Source organism: Gopherus flavomarginatus, chromosome 5, assembly GCF_025201925.1.
Source record: "Gopherus flavomarginatus isolate rGopFla2 chromosome 5, rGopFla2.mat.asm, whole genome shotgun sequence".
Lineage (NCBI taxonomy): Eukaryota > Metazoa > Chordata > Testudines > Testudinidae > Gopherus > Gopherus flavomarginatus.
The window spans coordinates 24,676,439-24,699,509 of NC_066621.1; the positions used below are offsets into that span (position 1 = coordinate 24,676,439).

The following is a 23,071-nucleotide window of genomic DNA, read 5'->3' on the forward strand; positions in this document are numbered from 1 at the left end:
CCTCCACCAGATGAGGAAGTGACCAAGGACATGCACAGAAAGGCCCACTTTATTTCAGGCACTTGCTGCAACCTCCTCCCTCATGCTAGGGGGCTCTGTGTCCCCCACCCAGACCTTCCCCCATACCAGAGGCTCCATCCCCCTTCCTCCCAAACCAGGGGCTCCCCCGATGCCAGGGGCTCTGTGTCTCCCCCTCCCCCGACGCCAGGGGCTCTGTATCCCTCCCCAGACCTCCTCGCACGCCAGGGGCTCTGCATCTCCCCCTCCCCCCACGCCAGGGGCTCTGTATCCCCCCCTCCAGACCTCCCCCCATGCCAGGGGCTCTGTATCCCCCCCAGACCTCCCCCCACGCCAGGGGCTCTGTATCCCCCCCTCCAGACCTCCCCCCATGCCAGGGGCTCTGTATCCCCCCCAGACCTCCCCCCACGCCAGGGGCTCTGTATCCCCCCCCAGACCTCCCCCGATACCAGGGGCTCTGTATCCCTCCCCAGACCTCCCCGCACGCCAGGGGCTCTGCATCTCCCCCTCCCCCCACGCCAGGGGCTCTGTATCCCCCCCCCCAGACCTCCCCCCACGCCAGGGGCTCTGCATCGCCCCCTCCCCCCACGCCAGGGGCTCTGTATCTCCCCCCCCCCAGACCTCCCCCCACGCCAGGGGCTCGGGCACACTTCCATTCCCCCCACGGCACGCTTGCCCTTTCTGTCACTGGGGGCAAGGGGCGAACGCGGAAGGGGGCGGGGCCATGACGTGTGCCGGCGAGGAGGGGGCGTTGCTAAGCAGGAGCCGCGGGAAAGGAAAGGAGCCAGCCACGCCCACAAGGCGGCCTGATGACATCAGAGCGCGCGGGAGATGGCGTCGCCCCGCGCCCCGAGCGGTTGGCGCTCTCGCGAGATGGGGGCGGGGGAGGGGTGAGCCGCGGAGCCGGACGCAGCCAGGTTGGGTGCGCGCGGCCCCGCTCCCCGCCCGGGACATGGCCCCGAGGAGCCGCCCCGCAGCGACCCCCGCGCCGCGCGCCGCCGACATGCGCAGGAGAGGGGCCCGCAAGCGCCTCAAGTTCCGGGCCGATGACGTCTGCTCCGAGCGGGGTGAGGGCCCCGGGGCACCCCCCGTTGCTGCCCGGACGTGGCGGTGACAGCCGCCCTGCCCGACTCACCGCCTCCGTGCCCGGTCCCCTTCCCCTGTCCCGCCGGGGCCCCGACTCAGCCCTCTTCCCCTGTCCCGCCGGGGCCCCGACTCAGCCCCCTTCTCCTGTCCCGCCGGGGCCCCGACTCAGCCCCCTTCTCCTGTCCCGCCGGGGCCCCGACTCAGCCCCTTTCCCCTGTCCCGCCGGGGGCGCTGGGGCCCCCCGACTCTCCTGGCCTGGTGGGGGCGCCGGGGCCCCGACTCAGCCCCCTTCCCCTGTCCCGCCGGGGCCCCGACTCAGCCCCCTTCCCCTGTCCCGCCGGGGCCCCGACTCAGCCCCCTTCCCCTGTCCCGCCGGGGCCCCGACTCAGCCCCCTTCCCCTGTCCCGCCGGGGCCCCGACTCAGCCCCCTTCTCCTGTCCCGCCGGGGCCCCGACTCAGCCCCCTTCTCCTGTCCCGCCGGGGCCCCGACTCAGCCCCTTTCCCCTGTCCCGCCGGGGGCGCTGGGGCCCCCCGACTCTCCTGGCCTGGTGGGGGCGCCGGGGCCCCGACTCAGCCCCCTTCCCCTGTCCCGCCGGGGCCCCGACTCAGCCCCCTTCCCTTGTCCCGCCGGGGCCCCGACTCAGCCCCCTTCCCCTGTCCCGCCGGGGCCCCCCGACTCTCCGGCCCCCCCTTCCCCTGTCCCGCCGGGGCCCCCCGACTCTCCGGCCCCCCCTTCCCCTGTCCCGCCGGGGCCCCCCGACTCTCCGGCCCCCCCTTCCCCTGTCCCGCCGGGGCCCCCCGACTCTCCGGCCCCCCCTTCCCCTGTCCCGCCGGGGCCCCCCGACTCTCCGGCCCCCCCTTCCCCTGTCCCGCCGGGGCCCCCCGACTCTCCGGCCCCCCCTTCCCCTGTCCCGCCGGGGCCCCCCGACTCTCCGGCCCCCCCTTCCCCTGTCCCGCCGGGGCCCCCCGACTCTCCGGCCCCCCCTTCCCCTGTCCCGCCGGGGCCCCCCGACTCACCGGCCCCCCCTTCCCCTGTCCCGCTGGGGGCGCCGGTGCCCCCGGCTCACGGCCCCCCTGTCCCGCTGTGGCCCCCGTGGACCCCCCGACCCACTGCCCCCCCTTCCCCTGTCCCGCTGGGGGCCCCGGGGCCCCCCAACTCACCAGCGGGGCCCCGCTGCTTACCCCACCTCGGTGGAGGCGCCCAACTCACTGTTCCCCCGCTTCCCCTGTCCCGCTGGGGGCACCTGGCCCCCATCTCACTGTCCCCCTCCCTTCTGCTGCCCCGGTCGGGGCGCCTGGCTCACTTCCCCCCCTTCCCCTGTCCTGGGCTGGAGGCGCCTGGCCCCCCCTACTCACCCCCCCTTCCCCTGTCCTGGGCTGGAGGCGCCTGGCCCCCCCTACTCACCCCCCCTTCCCCTGTCCTGGGCTGGAGGCGCCTGGCCCCCCCTACTCACCCCCCCTTCCCCTGTCCTGGGCTGGAGGCGCCTGGCCCCCCCTACTCACCCCCCCTTCCCCTGTCCTGGGCTGGAGGCGCCTGGCCCCCCCTACTCACCCCCCCTTCCCCTGTCCTGGGCTGGAGGCGCCTGGCCCCCCCTACTCACTGCCCCCCCTTACCCTGTCCTAGTGGGGGCACCCGGCCCCCCCTACTCACTGCCCCCCCCTTACCCTGTCCTAGTGGGGGCACCCATCCCCCCGACTCACCGTCCCCCCCCCGTTCCCCTGTCCTGGGCTGGAGGTGCCGGCCCCCCCAACTCACCCCCCCCTTTCCCCTGTCCTGAGCTGGAGGCGCCTGGCTCCCTACTCACCGCCCCCCCTTTCCCCTGTCCTGGGCTGGAGGCGCCTGGCCCCCCCCACTCACCGCCCCCCCCTTCCCGTGTCCTGATGGGCTGGGGGCGCCCGTCCCCCTGACTCACCATCCCCCCCCCTTCCCGTGTCCTGGTGGGCTGGAGGCGCCTGGCTCCCCCCTACTCACCGCCTCCCCTTCCCCTGTCCTGGGCTGGAGGTGCCTGGCCCCCACCTTCCCCTGTCCTGGGCTGGAGGCGCCCGGCTCCCGACTCACCACCTGCCCTGTCCTGGAGTGGGGGTGCAGCCTCTTGGTTACCCCAGTTTGAGTGGTGCACACAGTCCCTGGCCCAGCAGGGGGTGTGCACCACTTTCAGGCCTCTTTCAGGTGGTGTTAGAAGCCCCTTCTCTGGGCACCCCTCACCCCAGTTGCCAGGCAGCCCCCTCCCTTTCCCTGACACCTCTCCTTTCTCTCACCCTGCTAGTGACGGTGGCAGATTACGCCAACTCTGACCCTGCTATCGTCAAATCTGGGCGCATGAAAAAAGCTGTGGCCAACGCAGTGCAGCAGGAAGGTTAGTCTGTCCAGAGATCCTGCCACCTGGGCTGTGTGCTGCCCCCTCCTTTGGCTCCCCCTGGCCAGTCAAATGCCTGCACCTTGCAGGTTGTGGGGGTGACACCTGCAGCCCTCTGAAAATCTGGATATTTATTTTGGTGCCTAGTTGGGAGCTGAGCTTCTCTGGAAAATCTAGTCTTGAGTATTGTATTATTTGTGTTGCGGTAAAGCCTAGGAGCCCTGCTCATGGATCAGGGCCCCCTTGTGCGAGGTCCTGTACAAATATAGAACAAAAAGACAGACTCAGCCCCATGCAGCCGGCAGTGTCTACACGGAATCTCTACAGCTATGTCACTGCAGCATAGACACCACCTATGCCAAAGGGCGGGGCAGTAGCTAGGTCAACGGAAACATTCTTCTGTTGACATAGCACTGTCTATCCTGGGGTTAGGTTGGCTTAACTACACTACACGGGGATGTGGGTTTTTCATACCCCTGAGCACTGTAGTTAGGCCTGGTCTACACTAGAAAATTAAGTTGGCTTAAGTAACTTGGCCAAGAGGTTCCACAAGCAATCTGTGACAGAGTTGGAAATAAAACCTAGATCTACAGATTCCTTAGACAGGAAAGAATGTCTTGCGTCTTTTGTTGCACAAAAGACCTCTACTTCTCTCTTGACTGAAGCTGAGAATATTGTGTTAAGAAATTTCTAAAGCTTTGCCAGTTTACATCAAATTTTATACAGCTTTCCTAGTGAAAAATCCTGGGTGGGGTGGGGGGGCGTTTAAGCTAATGCTGCTGAAATTTCTTTCCCAAGTTATTTTTGAGGGTGGCTCTGATGTCTTTTTGATTGCTGAATCTGTCTGTCTAGCTGGGCAGTTTCTCAGAGGGCTGTTGTAATCCATAGTGTGTGCTGCCAACATCTGCTCTTTGTTTTCGTTGCCTTGAGTAGCTGAAAACCTATCTGAGTCAACCCTCCATTCTTAAATGTAAATGGTCACATATGTAGAATGACCGACAATTTATTGATACAATAACAAAAACTAAGGACTTTTCCACATGGGGAAATTTAACAATATAACTATACCACTAAAGTTATACGCTTCCAATGTAACATAAGCTAAATCACAACAATGCACTTTTATTCTGTAATAAGTGTCCACACAGGGAGCTATTCTGATACAGTAATGCTGAAAAAATTTTCCCATGCAGACAAGCCCTAAGAAACAAGGAGCAGATATCAAAATAAAGAAATGCAGGAACATTACAACATGCAGACTATAGACAGGAAAATGTGAAAGCTGACAGCACAGGGATGCATTAAATGGAAACTTCCACTCTTAAAGAGAGCTGTATGTAGTTCATGTGGGCTAGACCCCACTCTGAGTCCCTAGTAATCATATTTCTTTTTTATATATAGCTTTTTTTCTGCTCTCTTTTCCCTCTCTCTGTTGCTGTGAAAGATCCACACGTAGTCAGAATCATTTCCCCCTCTACAGAAGAAACCATGGCACTGGCTGCATCCAAAGTGTTGTCAAATGTACAAAATAAACTGAAAAAGAGAGCTGTTTTCTTTCATTTTTTTCAGTTAGAGTAACTTTATGTGCAGCAAATACCTCTACATACAAACACTTCAGAAATAAATGTGACTTTTTTTTTAAGTTACTGATGTCCTACTAAATAGACTGCAAGGTGAACCTTTTTACAACTGTCATAATGTCATGGTAGCTGTAAGGAACAAGCACTCAGGTTTCAAGCCTCTAGTCTTCACCTGTCTCTGGACCGGGACCCACATCCCTCTCCTTCTAACTGGGGAGTAGGCTGCAGTCCCTGTGCACTCACTGAATATTTCTACATAGCTCGCAGAAGTGAGCCTTGCAGCCTGGGTCAACAGACTTGGGCTAGAGGTGAGCTCACGTGCTATAATAGTTGTGTGAACAGTGCTTTGAAGTTGAGGCTTGGGCTGGAGCTCTGAGTTCCGAAGCCTTGGAGCAGGTTTGTTAGTGTGTAGAGGAGTTGTAGTAATCTTCTTCCCATGAAGTTGAATGCAATCCCTGGCTCACAATGGTAGATAGAACATTCATAAATTTAATATAATATGGTCTTCAGAGATACCACAAGTGGTTGCAATATCTGTCACAACCACTGTCTAAACAGCTGAGGAAGTAAATTCAAATGTATATCAGGTAATTTGTTCTTCCAGCCAGTCCCTTTTTATATTGGAGAGACTCTCGCCTTCCCATCCCAAGTGATCCCTTCCAAAAACTCCCTCTTCGAGTGACAACTCTCCAGGTATGATCTGTCTCACATGCACCTCTTTTGTGCTGTAAGACAACACAATCTCCTTTCTCTCTGTCTCCCCTTCCTATTAGGATTTAAATAGCATCCCTTACTTCGGTCCTGGTGGATTACTTTGACAGTTCCATATCATCTTCCCTTAGTGGCAATACATCCTGTCTGTTGTCATACAGGAAAATAGAAATGAATTCAGCCTTGTAGAGATGAGGCATGGTCATTGCAAAACTGAAGATGGCAGAAAGAGGTCCACAGGGCAAGAAAGTCTGTCATATGCAGAAGATCAGTTAGATCTGTCAGAGGAGCAGGTGGATTCATTCATAACTCCCCATCACTCTAGTTATGCCATTGGGATTGTTACCGAGTATCCACTCTTACACCATCAGAAGAAAAATCCTTGTATATCAGCAAAGATGGCTCATGTAGATGCCTCTCAAACAACTGCAGCCAGCCCGTGTAGACCCTAACCTGCTCATGCTACTTCTCATAGGGTACTTAGTATGTGTGTGTAATCTATTTCTTCTGGTTCCAGTAAAATCCCTCTGTGGTTTGGAAGCCTCACGTGTTCCTGCTGAGGAGGTGCTCTCAGTGACTGGGGAATCCTGTGACAGTAGCGATGAAATGGATGCTAAGGAAAGCACCAACGAGAGAACTGCCTCTAGAAAAAAGAAAAGCAAGAGGCACAAAGGTATGACTCCTTCACTCACCCAGTCAGCTCTGCAGGGTCCTTGCTGGGATCATCTTCTGCGTTTGCCAAGCTAATAACTGCTATTTACAGATCAGCAATGTGTCTCTTTGAAGAGTTCAGTTCAGTGTACATGTGTTTGCGCATGCACTTGTGTGCACAAACACTTAACCAAATGAATGCTAGGTAGGAGATGTGGTTCATCTCCCCATTCTTACTGAAACTGGATTGTTGCAGTTGATTGAATCATGCCTAATTGGTTGATTTCGACCACGTATGTGCTGCAGATAAAAACTTTCCTGAAACACTATATAAAATCCTACAGTTATGCCATGTGAAAGGAGACCTGCAAAGAGAGAAACATTGTGCCTTATTTATTATTTTGATGGCTCAGGAGAGAACCCCCTTCTCTCCCCCCCCCCTTTTTTTTTTTTTAGAGAAAAATAAAGGGTGGCCATTTCTCAATTGTTTGCATAAAGTATCAGGTATTACCTGTTCTTGTGGGAGGATTCCTTGAACAACTAGAGAACAGGAGTGAGAGCTCTGAAAGCTGGTATAGGGTGTTGTATCTTTCCCGCAGAGCTTATCTTCCAGTTGTTTGTTAAGAATGTGAGTTAAATAGGCTGTTAACAAAAACAGACTTAAACATTTTGGCTAAAAATTGCTGCCCTTGTCACTTGCACAGATTGGGAACAACTCTTGGGATGTTCTCCTAGCTCTGAGAAGTATTCCAGCAAAAGAAGAGGCCCAGACTGTGTATGGCTAATGTAAAAAGCAAGCCCAAACCACTTTTTCCTTGTTGGAAGAGTTGGGTGCTTTTATATCCTGAAGCACAAGCCCAATTTCTTCCCTCTTTGGATATCGCCCATTATCCTGCAAACATGAAAGCACTCAAGAAATGCAGACGATAGGGATTCCATTAGCAACATTAACTCTGCAACTTTTGCTGTTGAGTTACTTCGTTAGCAGTTTAAGCAATGATTTAAAATCTATAAATGGGCATTGTGGGGAGATTAATGTTCATTGTAAGAACCAAAGTCCGTGTAGCCCAGTATCCTGTCTTCCGACTGTGGTAAATGCCGGATGCTCCAGAGGGAATGAACAGAACAAGTAATTCTCAGCTTCTGGCAAACAGAGGCTAGGGACACCATCCTTGCAAGTGCAGTTATAACCAGTAAAGTGACTGTGAACTGACACAACCTTCCAGTGGCTAGCCCCAGTGTATATTGGAATTAGTCATGATGACTTGCTGCTAAAGTTACATTTTAACTTTTTTTAGTTGCTGTTAGCCTTACAGAATTAACACTGCTCAGGCTCATTCATCTTCAGCAGAGCTATCAATTTAGTTTGATCAGGTCCAGCCTCATTATTTTCAAATTATGATTTCAATTACATCTGTGAAACCCCATGGAAGACACAGAATTTCGTATCTGTAATGGAGAGCAGCATTTGCTCTGCATAATCCTTATTGCTGGCAACAATCATAGAATCATGGAATATCAGGGTTGGAAGGAACCTCAGGAGGTCATCTAGTCCAGCCCCTGCTCAAGACTGGGCCAATCCCCAGTTAAATTTTTGCCCCAGATCCCTAAATGGCCCCCTCTAGGATTGAACTCTTAACCCTGGATTTAGCAGGCCAACGCTCAAACCACTAAGCTATCTTCCTTCCCCCCCTGCATGCACCTGAAAGAACGCAGCTTGACTCTCAGATTCGAGCCTGAGTTTGTGAGGCTAGCAGTTCATTAAAGGTGTTAGGGTATCTTTTTTGGGTCAACTGAGCAAATTTGGAGCAAGGGACCCACAGTTGTGTTTTTACAGTCACTTCTGAGTAAAGCTGTGCTTCAGCAATTCTATTTTGTGCAGCTCAGTAGGATGTAAGTTGCACCACGGTGTAGATAAGCTATATAGCTGCTATCAGGGTGGATTTGATTGAAATCACTAGTCAAGAAGACTCAATTTAATCATGGATTTCTACATAAAAGTGCATTCTTATTGGTTGTTATAACCTTAATACATATTCTTCACAACTCAGAGATAGATGAGACCTAAACTGGGTCTCTCTTACGGCCTGCTGTCATTTTAGGTTTTCCTTTCTAGTGAAAGAATGGTATGGTAGATCTCAAATCAATGAAGGCTACGCTCAGAGAGACCTCAAGACTTCAGGAATATGCTGCTCAAACAATTTCATTTGTTTCTCCTGCCTGTCCCTCCCTTCTCACATTTATCTCCAGACTCCTCCTACTTGTCCAGATCTATTCCACCCCCAACAATCTTCTATTCATTGAAATTTTTGAAACTTTGCATTTTTAGAGAGAGGTAAGGGATTGACTCTGTGCACACAAATTTTCAGAGACACAATAGGGTTGAGGTCTGTTATTTCTCACCTCTATATATTTATTTATTTAAAACACTTATCTCTGTAGACACAAATCCCCAGTGTGAGAACTGAAAACTAAGCATCTCTGATGGTATCTTCTAGACCAGGCCTGCACAACATGCGGCCCGCAGAGCCTCACTGTGCGTCCCGCAGGGGGATTCTAAATCCCCCGCACATGGCGCTCTGCAGGCAGCCCATAGCCCTTTGAATCTCAGCCGCGGCGGGCAGAGCCGGGAGTCAGAGACCGCTGGGCTGCCGGCAGCCGCAGGGAGCCCTGAGCCCTTTAAATCCCAGCCGCGGCCAGGAATCAAAGGGCTCTGGGTTGCCTGCAGAGATTCCCAGCTGCAGCTGGGATTTAAAGGGCTCAGGGCTCCCCGCGGCTTCGGGCACCCCAGAGTCCTTTGAATCCCGGCTGCGGCTCCGGCGGCGGGGCCGGCTGGGATTTAAAGGGCTCAGGGCTCACCGCAGGTGCGGGCACCCCAGAGTCCTTTGAATCCCAGCCGTGGCTCCGGCAGCGGGGCCAACTAGGATATAAAGGGCTCAGGGCTCACCGCAGCTGCGAGCAGCCCAGAGCCCTTTGAATCCTGGCCTGGGGCCGCTGATTGCCCACTCCCCAGACCTCTGCCTCAACTGCCCCCCAGGACCTACACTCCCTATCTAAACACCGCTGGTCCTTGTCCCCTGATACCCCTCTCCCGGGACCCCTGCCCCTAACTGCCCCCCAGGACCCCACCACCTATCTAAATGCTGCTGGTGCTTGTCCCCCGATTGTCCCCTCCCGAGACCCCTGCCCCCAACTGCCCCTTGGGACCCCAGCCCCTATCTAAGCCTCCCTTCTTGTCCCCAACTGCCCGCTCCTGAGACTCCCACCAGGACCCCACCCCCTACCTGTCCGCTGATAAACCTCTGGGACTCCCATGCCTATCAAACTGCTGCCTGTCCCCTGACTGCCCCCCTGAACCTTCACCCCATCCAACCCTCCCTCCTCCCTGTCCCTTGACTGCCCCCTGGAACTCCCTACCCCTTCTCCAATCCCCAGCTCCCTTACCGTGCCACTCAGACGAGTGTGTCTGGCTCCGTGCAGCTCCAGACACATTGCTGCTATGCTCCCCCGCGGAGCCCACAGCCCCCACCCACCCCCCAGCACCTGCCTTCCAGATTTGAACACCTCAAAATTCAGGTGTGCTCAAGCTCAGTTTGGGCAACTGGTACTTCATTTCTCCCAAATCAAATATACTGATCCACTGTAACTTGCTGTAGAAAAAGTAGGATAAAATTGAGCAAGAAATGCTTCCCAGTGGTTATTAGGACTGGAATTGCTGTTTTCAACAGCCATTGCCTTTTTGTTTGTTTAAAAGGAAGACAGTGATATTGCATTGGCAAACTCCCCATAGAAACAAAGAGTGGAACAAAAGAATAATGAAGGCACCTCAACTTTTCCTCATTTATGGAGGACAGTCTTATAATATGCATCTAGATATCCTCCAATCACACAAGCTGAAAATTGTTCCACTTTACTGCAGCTCTGTAACCATATGGGAACCAATCCTGTCTGTGTTCTGTGCACATCCAAAATTCCTGCTGAATGATCCGCCCTGGGAGTGAGTTAGCAATGACCCAGGGCTGGGGTGGCAGGATGTGTGTGGGGGGCCCAGAGCTGGGGCAGCAGCGGGGTGGGGGGAAGGCGCTGGTGGGGAGGAAGGGAGGAAGCCCAGCGCTGGGGCGGCAAGGGGTGTGGGTGGGTGGGGGGAGAGCCCAGGACTGGGGCAGCAGAGGGGTACAGTGGGGGGAGCCCAGGGCTGGGACAGGGGGCAGCCAAATTTTGTGTTTTGCTTGGGACAGCAAAAAACCTAGAGCCGGCCCTGCCGGGTTCCCCCAGCCACTAGAGCCCCGGGCCCTTTAATTTGCCCCTGAGGGCTCCCAGCCACCTCTTCAGCTGAGAGCCCCTGGTTGATTTAAAATAAAGTATCACCACCCCAACCTTCCTTTTTGGACCACAGCTGTTTTGGTGGGGCAGCGCTGGGGAAGGAGAGTTTGTTTCCGCAGGGCTGGACGGCCCTGGGGTGGGGTGTTTCTGTGGGGCTGGGAGGTTTCGGCCCTCAGCTGTTTTCTTTGGAGTAATGTGGCCCTCGCTGCTTTATGAGTTGTGCAGGCCTTTTCTAGACTGAGCACTGAGTCCCATTGGGTAGATAGAAAGCTTAACCTAAATAATCTATACGGAACCCCATAAAACTGGGTCCCTAATCCATGAACTATTGGAACTCATTTACAAAACTTTTCTTAAACATTACATGAATATATTGTCTCATACTATAGAATTAGAATTTATAATCCCTATTCCATGATGAGATGTCTTTGAGCTATAATGTATCTTAATTAAAACTATCTTTAAAAAAGCATTTTATCAAAAAAATCCAATATTTATTTATTTATTTATCATTGATTTTTATCCATCCTGGCTGCAATTCTGTGGATACCGGATTATACAGCTTCACAATGCGATGGTTAGTATCCTAGCTGAAATTCAAGCAGAATTTAACTGCATGTAGTTGAGAGGAAAACTGTAAGTTTTTATAGAGTAACTTTTAATGAATTTTAAAGAAATTGATTTATGCGGCCCTTTCCATCTGAGAATCTCAAAGCATTTTACAAATAATAATGATTTAGTTTCACAGCAGTCCAGTAAGATAAGAAACAGTTCCCCATTTTAGAGATGACAAAATTGAGGCCAAGAGTTTCCAGGAGAAGAGGACTGGCACAATGGTCAGGGCCATATCCCAGGACTCGGGAGACCTGCGTTTAGTTTTTTTGCTCTGCCTCAGACTTTCTGTGTGACCTTGGGCAAGTCACTTTTTAGTTTCTCTCTGTCTGTACAATAGGTAAGGCTATTAAAAAAAAATCCTGGGCTGTGATCTTGTTGCAGAAACCACAACTTTTAACACAGTTTTTTAGAGTAGCTGCAAATTTGAGTGACATCGCTACCCCATGCGCCAGGTCACAACATCATTCAAATTTGGTCCAGCCACTCCTCCATCGTGCTTGCCTTTGGGAGCCAAGCGGGACAACCAGTGTATCTTGTATGTTGCTGCCCTGCTTTGGAAGGTAGGCTGCATGCCTTGGAAAAACGTGCTAGCAATATTCCAGATAGGTAACTGCAACTTTAACGAAGTGTGGCAGCAACTTTTGAACCAAAAAATGCAAACAGCTTTCTCACAGCCTTAACAATGGGAATAGTCGCACCTCCCTGCATCACCACTGGTGAGTGAGGATAAATATCTTAGATTGTGGGGCATTCAGTATTTTAGCCTACAGAGGACCTGAACTTCTAAGGTAAAAAAAATGCTCCTTTACCATCATAAAGACGAAAAAAACATGCTGAAGCCCAAAGTGACATAAGTCAATAGAAGAGCCAAGATCACCTGAACTTTCAGACATGAGTTTTAATCTCAAGACTATAATTCCTCCCCAATTTCTATCCCTCCTTGAGGATTAGCCACAGATTAGGTTTGAAATTTTTGGGCCCCATACAGTCCCAACCTAACTGGCATGCATTACATCCAGGGTGGATAGATTTAAATCATGATTTAAATCAGCAGGCGGGAGAAGCCTTGATGTATGTTTGTTTTTTGTTTGTTGTTTGTTTTTTATCATTGCTTTTAATCATGTTTTGCATTTGTACTTTTTAGTTCCTTTCCTAAAGAAAGGTTCATGCTTACTAGTTGATAAACATTAAAACAAGTTCATTTGCAACTAAATACAGTCTTTACACTAAATTTGATGGTGCTTTTTGCTAACTGGGAAGATGCACTATATCTATATGCATTTATTTTAACAAATATGTAGCATAACTTATTTATTCTGATTCTTAATTTTTACATTTATCACGGTAGAAAATGGTGAATGATTCCTTTCTAATTTACTGGATGATGATTAAAAAGGTTATCAAAACATTTTACGTTTAAAACTCATTTATTAAACAAAGGAAGTATTGTGTAGTTAATGAATTGAACTGATTGTTCCTGATCACCATGTCCTTTAAGATTTTAGAGCTAGTAGATCATGTCCTCTCACACCTAGATTTTATTCATAGAGGGGAAGACGAAAACAAGCTTTCCAGCTTTTTCAACTCCTAGCCAGTTTCACAGCTTTGAATAAACTAATAATTGACCTGAACTGGGTGAATAAACTGAAACGAAGAAAATACTCTCTGTGGACCTGCAAAAAGGCTACTGCAGTGTCAAAAGCTGTTTTAGCCTTTGTTTGCCAGAATTTAGGAATGAGCAACAGGAGCTGGATCACTTGAGGATTGCCTGTTCTGTTCATTCCCTCTGGGGCATCTGGCATTAGCCACTGTTGGAAGACCGGATACTGGGCTAGATGGACCTTTGGGCTGAGCCAGCATGGCCGTTCTTATATTCTGTTCTGTTCTTATGTTAACAAACTTTGGTTCCAGGTGCTCAGCTGGTGACTTGACATTCTTTAAAACTTGATAGCAAATATGTACTGCTTAATATTTTTTTGTTTAATTTAAATAATTTTAACATGTTTTTAAAAATTTAGGCCTTAGCACAGATTGTCAATTTCAAATTTAATTTAAAAAAGGATAATTTAAAAAACCAGTATTTAATTGAATTTTTAAAATTCTATTTGGAGATTTAAAAAAAAAATCAGTTTTTAGCTACCCTTATTACATCCAAATGAAAGTTCTCTCCCACAGTTCTCAATGCTGAGTAAGGCCTGTAGAATCTATTGAGATATCCATGTCTCAGAAGGTATCTTATCTTTTAAAACTCGAGCAAAATCCATCAGCATTGATAGTATTAGATTGTTGGAAAAATATATGTGCTTAATGCACAGATATTTCTAGGTGCATTTGGAACTAAACAAGTATGTGAAACTTCAGTGCAGTGGTTCTCAAACTTCTGTACAGGTGACCCCTTTCACATACCAAGCATCTGAGTGCAACCCCCCCCCCCCAAATAAATTAAAAATACTTTTTTATATATTTAACACAATTATAAATGCTGGAGGCAAAGCGGGATTTGGGGTGGAGGCTGACAGCTCGCAACCCCCCAGGTAATAACCTGGCGATCCCCTGAGAGGTCCCGACCACCAGTTTGAGAACCTCTGGTCTAGTGGAACAGTTTTGAGAGCGCGCTGTGAGTGGAAATGGATTGTTAATGACTAGAGAAGCCTTCCTGGAAGTGTTTGCTTTCCTGGAAACTTGAATTGAAATGTAGATAAAACAAAGCACCTTTTAACGGTGGATTGCACAAGCGATAATGACTGTCAAAAAGGGAAACTTTAAACTAGTTGCCAATGACTAATGGATTTCTTTCTCTCTTTCTACATTTTGTTTATGCTGATAGTGAAATCCCAATGATCTCCTAAAGCACCAGGGGTCCTATGGGTGGGTCTACACTTAAAAAGCCACATCAATGCAGCTGCGCCGCTGTAGCGCTTTAGTAAAGATGCTGCCAAGCTGATGGGAGAGCTTCTCCTGTTGGCATAGGTACTCCATTTCTGTGAGAAGTTCTCCTGTTAACGTAGTGCTGTCTACACCAGGGATTAGATTAGTATAACTTTGTCACGCAGGAGTGTGGATTTTTCATACCTCTGAACAATGTCGTTATACCTTACATAGGTAGAGTCTAGACCTGGTCTTTGTATGTAAAAATGGTCTATCCTCAAACACCTGTTTCCAAGTCTTTTGGGAAGGTTAGTATTGTATGAGATTTGGTGTAACAGATACCAGCGCTCCATAATGCTGCTCTGATTCCTCTTAAAAACAAAGACCTGACCCAGAGGGAGCGGTAGTCTCCATGGGGTGACAATATCTTGGAGTTCAGGTGTCTCTAGCCTTAAGTTTCTTCATGATGAGCTACTGTAAACGAGCGTATGTACTGAGCCCGTCTTTGGCGAATGTGGACTCTGTGCTGTCCCACAGCCACCTCATTTACTCTGTGTGTTTGTGTTCATGGCAGGTCGTGGAGCACTTACAGAATATGGCTCCTCTCTGTTTACCACATCAGCTAAATTTGCATGCCTTAAGGTTTATAATGCAGGAGCCATGTTACACTAATGTGTGTTTGTTATGCTTAGAAAACCCTGATGAGGCAGTTGGAGAGGATTATCCCATTGACATCTGGTTGTTGCTGGCCTCCTACATACGTCCAGAAGATACAATGAAATTTTCTCTGATTTGCAAAAAAGCCTGGACTGTCACTTGCACTGCTGCCTTTTGGACCAGACTCTACAGAAGGTGTGACCACAAAGAGTTTGTAAACATATGCTTCAATATTTGCGGAAGTCCATCAGCATCGGACCAGAATTTGCTGCAGAGCTGTTAATAGGGATCTATCTCCTCGCTGGTTCAGTCATGCTAGGTGTTGGAACATAGATCTTTTTTAATGTGGTTGCAGCATGTTTACCTCTGAAATTAAGTGGTGGTGATTGGCATCCTATATCCTAGTCTGGGCTGTTCCTATTAAATATTGGTTTGGAGAACTTTCAGTAGTATTTCTTAAGAGATTTGCTTCCTAGCCGATCTGTTTTACAATCTGAAAATAACCACTATTTTGTAATCTTCCTGTATGTCTAATTCAAGATTTGAAAATGTGGTGAGCTCTAATTGTCAAGGCCTAAACACTCAAAAGAATGTCGTGCCCATAAGAGTACATCTTGTGTGCAGAGCTCTCACAAAATGCGTACAGGAAAGTAATGGCATTGCCTCATTTTGAAGGGTTAATTTTTGGGGGATGTTTTGCCTCTTAGCCTCAGGCATTTGTTGTGGTGATCTGCCCAAGACTGTGCCAGGTTTTAGGGACAACCAGGAAGATGGTAGAAGTGGGAGATGGTATAGAGGAGGAGGAGGGAATAAATGGCGAGCATATAGGTGTCAGCTCACTATGCAAAAGTTCAAGTTTCTTCCTCGGGTCACATCCTTGACTCTCCTATTTCACTGGGAAGACTGACATTTTATTCCTACTATTAAGCATATTATTTATCAGACAAAATCAGTGTTCTTTCCCTATTTGTACTCTTGCCTGTTTTCTGTGCTCGCTTTTCAGCCTCTTTGTGCACTGTGCCACACAGTAAAGATACCAGAGACCTTGCTAAGTCTCACTCTGCAGCCTTGGCACATTGTGGTGCGAAGGCCTTTTGAGACTGGCAGGCCACCTAATGCAGAAACAGTACAGTGCCCTTGCAAAATCTGAAGATGGCTGCAGGTGCTCCAGACACCAGCCATATATGGAGAGGCAATGTGACAGCCAAGAGATGTCAGTAGGTGATGTGGTATAAACACAGAGTTCGACCCCTTTGTTCAGTCACCTTCTTTAACACTTATTTTGTAGCTCCCTGAGATTTACCTGAAATCCAGTACAGTTATGGCTTTTCAAGGGGTGTTGTGTTTGTCCCTGTTTCCTTTAGGCACTATACTCTGGATGCGTACCTGCCTCTCCGTTTACGGCCAGAATCAATGGAAAGGCTGCACTGCCTCCGTGCGTGTGTCATCCGTTCATTATACCACATGTATGAACCTTTTGCTTCTCGTGTCTCCAGGAATCCGGCTATTCCAGAGACTACCCCCAGCACTTTAAAGAATTCCACAGTAAGTAGCAGTGTTTGGGGAAGTGAACTAACCTGTGTTCAGCTGGTACACTCTCTGATTTTTGTTATTCCCCTTTCAGAGAAATAAATCTGATTCAGGTGGACCCTAGTGAAATACATGGACTGGATCAGTGATAGGAAGCTAGGAAGAGTCCGACTTCTGAAGTTTTATCAGTTACCTGTGTTTGTACAGCCCCTAGCACAATGAGGTCCTGGTGTGTAGCTCCTAAACACTCCAGTAATACAAATTAGGAAAGTTTCATTTTACAGTGATGGAAGCTCTGTCACTGACACAATTCACAGTTGTCCCCTTCCCAACTGTACACAATCAGGGCTCCGAAAGGAGTTTGAGCTAGGTAGGCATTTTTGTCTACTACTTGCACTGTTGTAACTATATTATTTTGGAATGTTTCTTCTGGGTCAGTGGCAGAGGATCACAAGTGCCACTGACAGCCTCTAAAAGTAGAGTCCTTTCACACCATGCTCCCGCAGACCATTGCCTTTGGTTTCTCTGAAGGGGGAAGTGTCATGAAGCGGGGAGCTAGCATGAGAAGCAAGTGCCCGCTTCGGGGTGTGGCTGTGCAGCTGGGCAGGGAAGCTGGGGAGGAATTGTCCGCTGTCATTGGGCAAAACCAAACTACAGTCCTTGCTTGAAGCATTCGTGTGTCTAGCCCTCTTTAGTCACTGTTTATCCTTAACCCCTCGTTCTGTCTGTTTCTGCCTGGCTTTAATTTACTCTTGGCTGACACATGGCAAGCCAGCTTGGTTTTTGGTCTCAAGGGGAGGGGTTTTGGTTGACACTATATCAGTGATACTCAGACTGAGACTTGGGAGCCGAGCCACAGGTGGCTCTTTAATGTGTCTCTTGCAGCACATGATGTTAAAAAAAAAAAAAAAGTATCATTTAATTGTTAACCAATCAAGATGCTTTTACTGTGTTATTAACCAACTGTCGAATACCCACAGTCATTTTGCTGTAAGAGTAAATAAAACAATGAATTCTCACGACTGTGGCTTTTTGGGGTAATGTTGATGGGTAATTTGGCTCCTGAACCCCTGAGGTCTGAGTATCACTGCTCTGTGCAAAATACAACAAATCCATTTCTTTGCTGTGCGACATCTCTGCTGTTTCTGTCCTTCCCCACGTGAAGACACTGCTAAAGTGGCAAGTTGCCCTGAGATAAGACTGAGAACAGCGAGCAGCAACAGGTAGGTTGTGCTGCAGGTCAGGATTAAGATGCGTCTGCAGCCTTTTGTGCACAAGTCCTCTGCACCTGAACTATTAGTTCTTTGCGGGAATATCACATTCAGGCAATGTCTTTCTTCAAAAGAAGGAAAAAAACTTGCAGTTCCGCTAACCTTGTGTTATAGTCTCAGTCCCTCTGAACCTAACCACCTGTCAGAGCAGCCTGTAACCCCATCCATCTATTGGTCTGATTAGTAGACCCCCCCTTCCTCCCCCAGTGGAAGGGTCAGTGTCTGGTATTCATTCATGTTCACATCATAACGGCTTTGGTGCCCACTCCTGGTGCTTCTACCATACTAATAGTTTTGTAAAGATTCCTTGCGTGTAATACTTCTTTATTACCATTCACTTAAAAAAGGAAATTAAATGACGATAAGCCTTTGTTAGAATAACGGTAGAGGTCTGACTTCAAACCATCAAAGCATACAAATGCCCTTGTACATCTGGATTCCAGACTGTGTCCTCTTTGTTCCGTGTGCTGCAATGCTTAGGCACAGTGGTGTACATTGAATGGGACCTTACGTTTCCTCTGTGACTCCTTGCTTTCGGGGGTTTTGGTTAGACCCCTAGGGGTCTGTTAACACTGATGGGAGATGGTTATGTAAACTGTGCATGCAGCAAAGGGAGACTCAGACCCCTATATTACTGAATCCAGCTTTTCCTCTTTAATTTCCTTTCTTCTTTCCCTAGCGTAGCTTGTGTGGGACACTGGAGCCGTTGTGGTGTCAGCAGAAGTGTTTGCCCTTTAAAGACACCCCCATTATTTTTGTGGAGCAGCAGGCCATACGGTGCACGTCTGAAGGGCAGGACGGCTGACACGCGGATGACATCCTCTGCCCCTTAGGAGGTACTTACCGTTTTGTGCTTAACTACTTGCCATGATCACATGAGCTGTTAGATGAAGCTGTGTCTGTAAGGGCACGCGCTGGCTCTGGGTCTCTAGACGTACACACACTGGCTCTGATTAAACTGGCATGCTAAAATAGTAGAGTGGTCCTGTCATCGTGTGGCAGGAGGGGCTAACCGCCCGAGTATAACCCGGTCAGAGGTGGTAGGTAGGTACTTAGACAGCTAGCCGTAGCTGCCACCATGACAACACTGTTATTTTCAGCATGTTAGCATAATTCCAGCAAGGGCATGTAGGTCCGCCCACCCTGGGAATTACATCTCCAGCTGCAGTGTAGATGTACTCAGAACGGAAAACTCAACTGCAAATGGAATTAAGCCTAGCAGTATCTGCTGCATGCCCCCTGCTAAGCACGCTCCAGGGAGCAGTCAGTATTGTAATCGGTTAGAACCGTTTGCCACTGCTGCTGCCTGGTTGGGGAGATAGTTAAGCTGAGGAGCATGGGCTGAACAGCTCTCCAGCTTTGTGCTTCAACTCTAGGGGATTCATCACTGCAGAGATCCTTCCAGCACTCCTGCCTGTGAATATGATTTAGAAGTGAAGTGAAAGGCCTTGTATCACTGCAAAGCCACACAGTGGGAGTGACCCAGGCTTGGTGCTAAGAGGGGTTACCTGAGTCCCTCACCCCAACTAGAATTAAATTGCATTAAAAAGGTGCAGATTGCATCAGCCCTTGTTCGTTTTTTTTTCCCCATCCATGAAAGCAGTTAGTGCTGGTGCGGCCTGTCAGATTTGACAGCGTTAGTGACTGCATCTAGCAGGTACAGCATTGGCAGATAAGTTTCCCTACATTGACCCAGAAGAGGCCTTAACTGTGACCCAGAGAGACCATCTCTGGGTGAGAGGGAAGTTTTCTCTATGTTCCATGCCATTCTTTCCCTTCCTGCTGAGGCTGTTATCAGGCCCACTTCAGGTCAGTTGTGATGTGGACACTTGCTCTCTGGCAACTGGACTGAGATTTGCCAGACTCTCTCCTTATTGGCTACCGAATGGCTGTTAGATGACTGAAGCTTCCAGTCACTGTCAGCTTATTGATACTGTGCTCTATTTAACCTCCCCCTCACTTGAATACAGTAGTTCTGCTAAGACTCTGTTTCATGGAGCGTGCATGCCAGAACATAGAATCTCACAGCTGTAAGGCTTTATAAAGGTGTGGCAGTCAGAGATTACACTGTAGAATACAGACCTTTGCCAGGAGATCCAGGCTTTGGTTGCCTCTGGAATAGAGGCAGTGAGGCATCGGACCCCATGTGTTCATCCGTCTTTAGAAAAGAAGCAATGTTCTGAGCCACCAGTTGAACTGTACCGCCAAAGCTTTGCTTTGTGTTTTTGAAATACTAGCATGTTGCCCTAATGGAGAGGAGTATGACCTCTGGGTGCTACAGATGCACATATCCATAGGAAGAGTGCCCTTCTCCCCCCCCCCCAGCTTTGTCAGCTCTGTCCAGTCGCTTTTAACATTTGCCTCTTTCTCCTTCTCCAATCTGCTGTTTGCTTTCCCTCGCTCCTGCTCTGTTCTGAGTGTGTGCTGAATGCATACTTTGACCTGAGATTTTATCAATTTAATTTGGCTGCTCCATGTAGTATGGAGAGGAGCAAAGTCCATTCTGCGTTCCTCTTCTATACGGAATTGGTGAGCGGAACAGAGGAATCACTGCTTATCTGGCTAGAGCCCAAGTGCTGCATCACCCTCTGGTATAGCGAGGTTGCCACCTTCTGACTGCAAATGGAAAATGCCAGGTATGCATTAATGTTTGCAGTGTAGTTGTAGCTGTGTTGGTCCCTGGATATTAGAGAGAAGGTGGGTGAAAGTAAAAGATATTACTTCACCCACCTTGTCTCTCAGGTATGCATTAATGTAACTAATGGGACCAGACGGCTGCCATCTCTTCAGCTGCTCCTGTGGTTTGTAGTTTGAGCTCTCTTTTTGTCTGTGTAGAAATTCACTAAAAAATGAAATAATTAACTCTATTACTGTGTTTTTTTTCCCCCTTATCAGTGTTTGCTTTTCTGGTGCAGAAAGATTGAAGGGAACAGACAAGAACCTATGTGGGAATTTAACTTCAAATTCAAAAAGCAGGTATGAAAGCTAACCACTTGCCATTGAAATGTCAGAGTGGTAAGGTTTTGAAGCCATAATGATTTTTCTTCCGGAGTTGTTGGTGGGTGCATTAGATCAATTAAAATTCGATCTCATGGTGGTAGAAATACATACTGCCAAATGCAGAGGTGGGCAGGTAAGGCACTTGTGGAGCTGCTGAATAGGAAATCCAGAGCAGGAGGCAATTCTTACTGCTTTAAAACAGGCCAGCATTTTCAATCTCTAGTGTCTAAAGGATTAGATCCCTACATCTATATTTAGGCTGATGATTGTCTGCCCCAACCCAACGTGCTGAGTATCTATAGCTCCAGATACCTTCAGTTGGGAGTTGTGATGACTCGGCTCCTCTGAAAAGCCAGCCACTTTGATTTAGTGGCCTACGGTTAGGGACCCAAGTTTGAAATGTGTTGCATTAATGTCTTTTCTCTCTTCACACGCAAAGCCTTTCCAAACCTAACAAAACCAACCCTTTTATCAGGGGGTGACAGTAGTCTTTGTGAAACCCTCCTTTAACCAGACTCAGGATAAATGTATAATACTGAGCACCCTATCAGGACCTTCGAAGTCTGTCTTCGGAGAGAGTCTTGCAAACCCTCCATCCCAGGGTTTTCATTGAATATGGAACCCTTTTGCCCGAACACATGGACGTTAGGCAGGAATCTGCTGCTGAGCCAAGATGGTCTCTAGACATGAAGTGAAATTTCTGGTTGGCTTCAGTTTAGTTGAATGAACCATTCTGTCTCTTTCTGTCAAGCCTCGCAGATTGAAAAGTAACTGTTGCAAAGGTCTTCAGCCACCTGTTCAGTATGAGGATGTTCACACAAATCCTGATCAGGACTGCTGTCTGCTGCAGATCACCACTCTCAACTTCATCTTCCTGCCTGTAGTCATGGGTATGGTCTTTACCTTGGTAAGTGTTAAGAAATTTGCACGTAAGCGCAATAGAAATGTGCTAAGAAAATGGTCTGGTCATTACCGCTTGTCTGTAAATCTTGCTGCACCAGCAGACTAATTAATATGCATTTCCCTAGTGCATTGGGGCCATCACTCAAGAATCTCTTCAGTTTAGTTTCTGCAAGTCACTAAACTTTCTCATGGTTGGTGTAGACTCATGGCACCAGCCCTCGAGGTCCAACTAGAAGGGACTGTTTGACAGCTGTGTTCAGTGAAATGGGCTCTGTTCCTGGGGGAAGGAAGGATGAGAATTTGTCTTCTCATCGTGCCTAGGAGTCGTAGTCAGCAGCACCTAAAATACCCTAGATAACTTATAGGTATTAAAGGTAGAATTGGAGAATAGTGTCCAAGTTCTCTCACCTTTGCACTTCCATAAGATCAAAGCTCCAAATAACATTTATTTTAACTTTAGAAGAGAGTTGGTTGATTTTTCAGATTTTGATGTCTTTCTGGTATCTTTTTTTGTGAAAAGCATACTTTTTGGAGACCCTCACTTTATATTTTCAAATAATTAAAAAAAAAAGTTTAAATGTAAAACACTACGAAGAAAATGTTTGTCCAATAAGAATCAGGGATCAGCATTTACAGTAGTAGATACTATTTGAAGGGAAATTAGTTACTGCTTTCAGAAAATGCCTAGATGTCTATTAAGGAAATTGCCAATTTTCTTCCCTGCAGTTCACAATAAACGTGAGCACTGACATGAGACATCACAGAGTGAGGCTGGTGTTCCAGGATTCTCCTGTCTGGAATGGCAAGAAGCCCCGACTTGACCAAGGAGTACAAGTTGTCCTGGACCCTGTGCACAGTGTACGTCTCTTGGATTGGTGGCATCCGCACTACCCCTTTTCTCTGAAAGCTTAGCATGCTCCTACTGCACCTACGAGTAGCCATGTCAGGCAGAAGAGAATGTCTAGGAACAGGGAAATCCTGTTTTTATTTCCTGAATAAATTCTCCAGTCTCCTTACAAATGAGTGAAACTGCAATGCCAGTCTCTGTATATAATTCCCAGCCAGTAATGAGCAGAACCGAGTGTAAATGGAAATGATTTGTAAGCACATTTCTATTTAAGTTCACATTTTATGATTTGAAAGGAGCGCCATGAAACTGTTCATTTAAAATCCTTTTGGTGTTAACGAAAGTCGTCCTGTGTTCTGTTGCGCAAAGGAAGCGGAAGGAGTTTCCAGATCCAGTGTGGTCAGAGATTTTCAGACCAAGTGTCAGTGAAATCAGTGTTTGTCTTGCGGTAGCGGGATCAGACTCAAATCCCGCAGTATTGTCCTACACTGATGCAGTAAGTGAAATAACAATGACAATCACTAATCATGCTTCACTCTCTAATTTGCATGAACACAATAAAGGCATAAATGATCAAGCAGAGAGATTGCCTTTACAGTTCGCATTTAAATTAAATGTGTGGTGATAAGGCAAAGAAACACTTACAAAACATAT

General features: G+C 48.6%; 1 protein-coding gene across 2 annotated transcripts; it reads left to right on the plus strand.

The window, feature by feature from the left end:
* Positions 1–863: 863 nt before the first annotated feature.
* TMEM183A (transmembrane protein 183A) lies at positions 864–22,760 on the plus strand. 2 transcript variants are annotated; one of them, XM_050956353.1, is made up of 8 exons: positions 867–1,085; positions 3,372–3,461; positions 6,270–6,425; positions 14,902–15,061; positions 16,231–16,411; positions 20,563–20,643; positions 21,419–21,574; positions 22,297–22,760. In XM_050956353.1, exons 1-8 carry the CDS (start codon positions 971–973, stop codon positions 22,480–22,482), a joined length of 1,125 nt encoding a protein of 374 aa, XP_050812310.1. In that variant the 5' UTR covers positions 867–970; the 3' UTR covers positions 22,483–22,760. The 2 variants fall into 2 exon arrangements, with proteins under 2 accessions (XP_050812311.1, XP_050812310.1); XM_050956354.1 differs by lacking the exons at positions 21,419–21,574; positions 22,297–22,760 and adding an exon at positions 18,347–18,503 and having other exon boundaries at positions 864–1,085.
* The last annotated feature ends 311 nt before the right edge of the window (positions 22,761–23,071 follow it).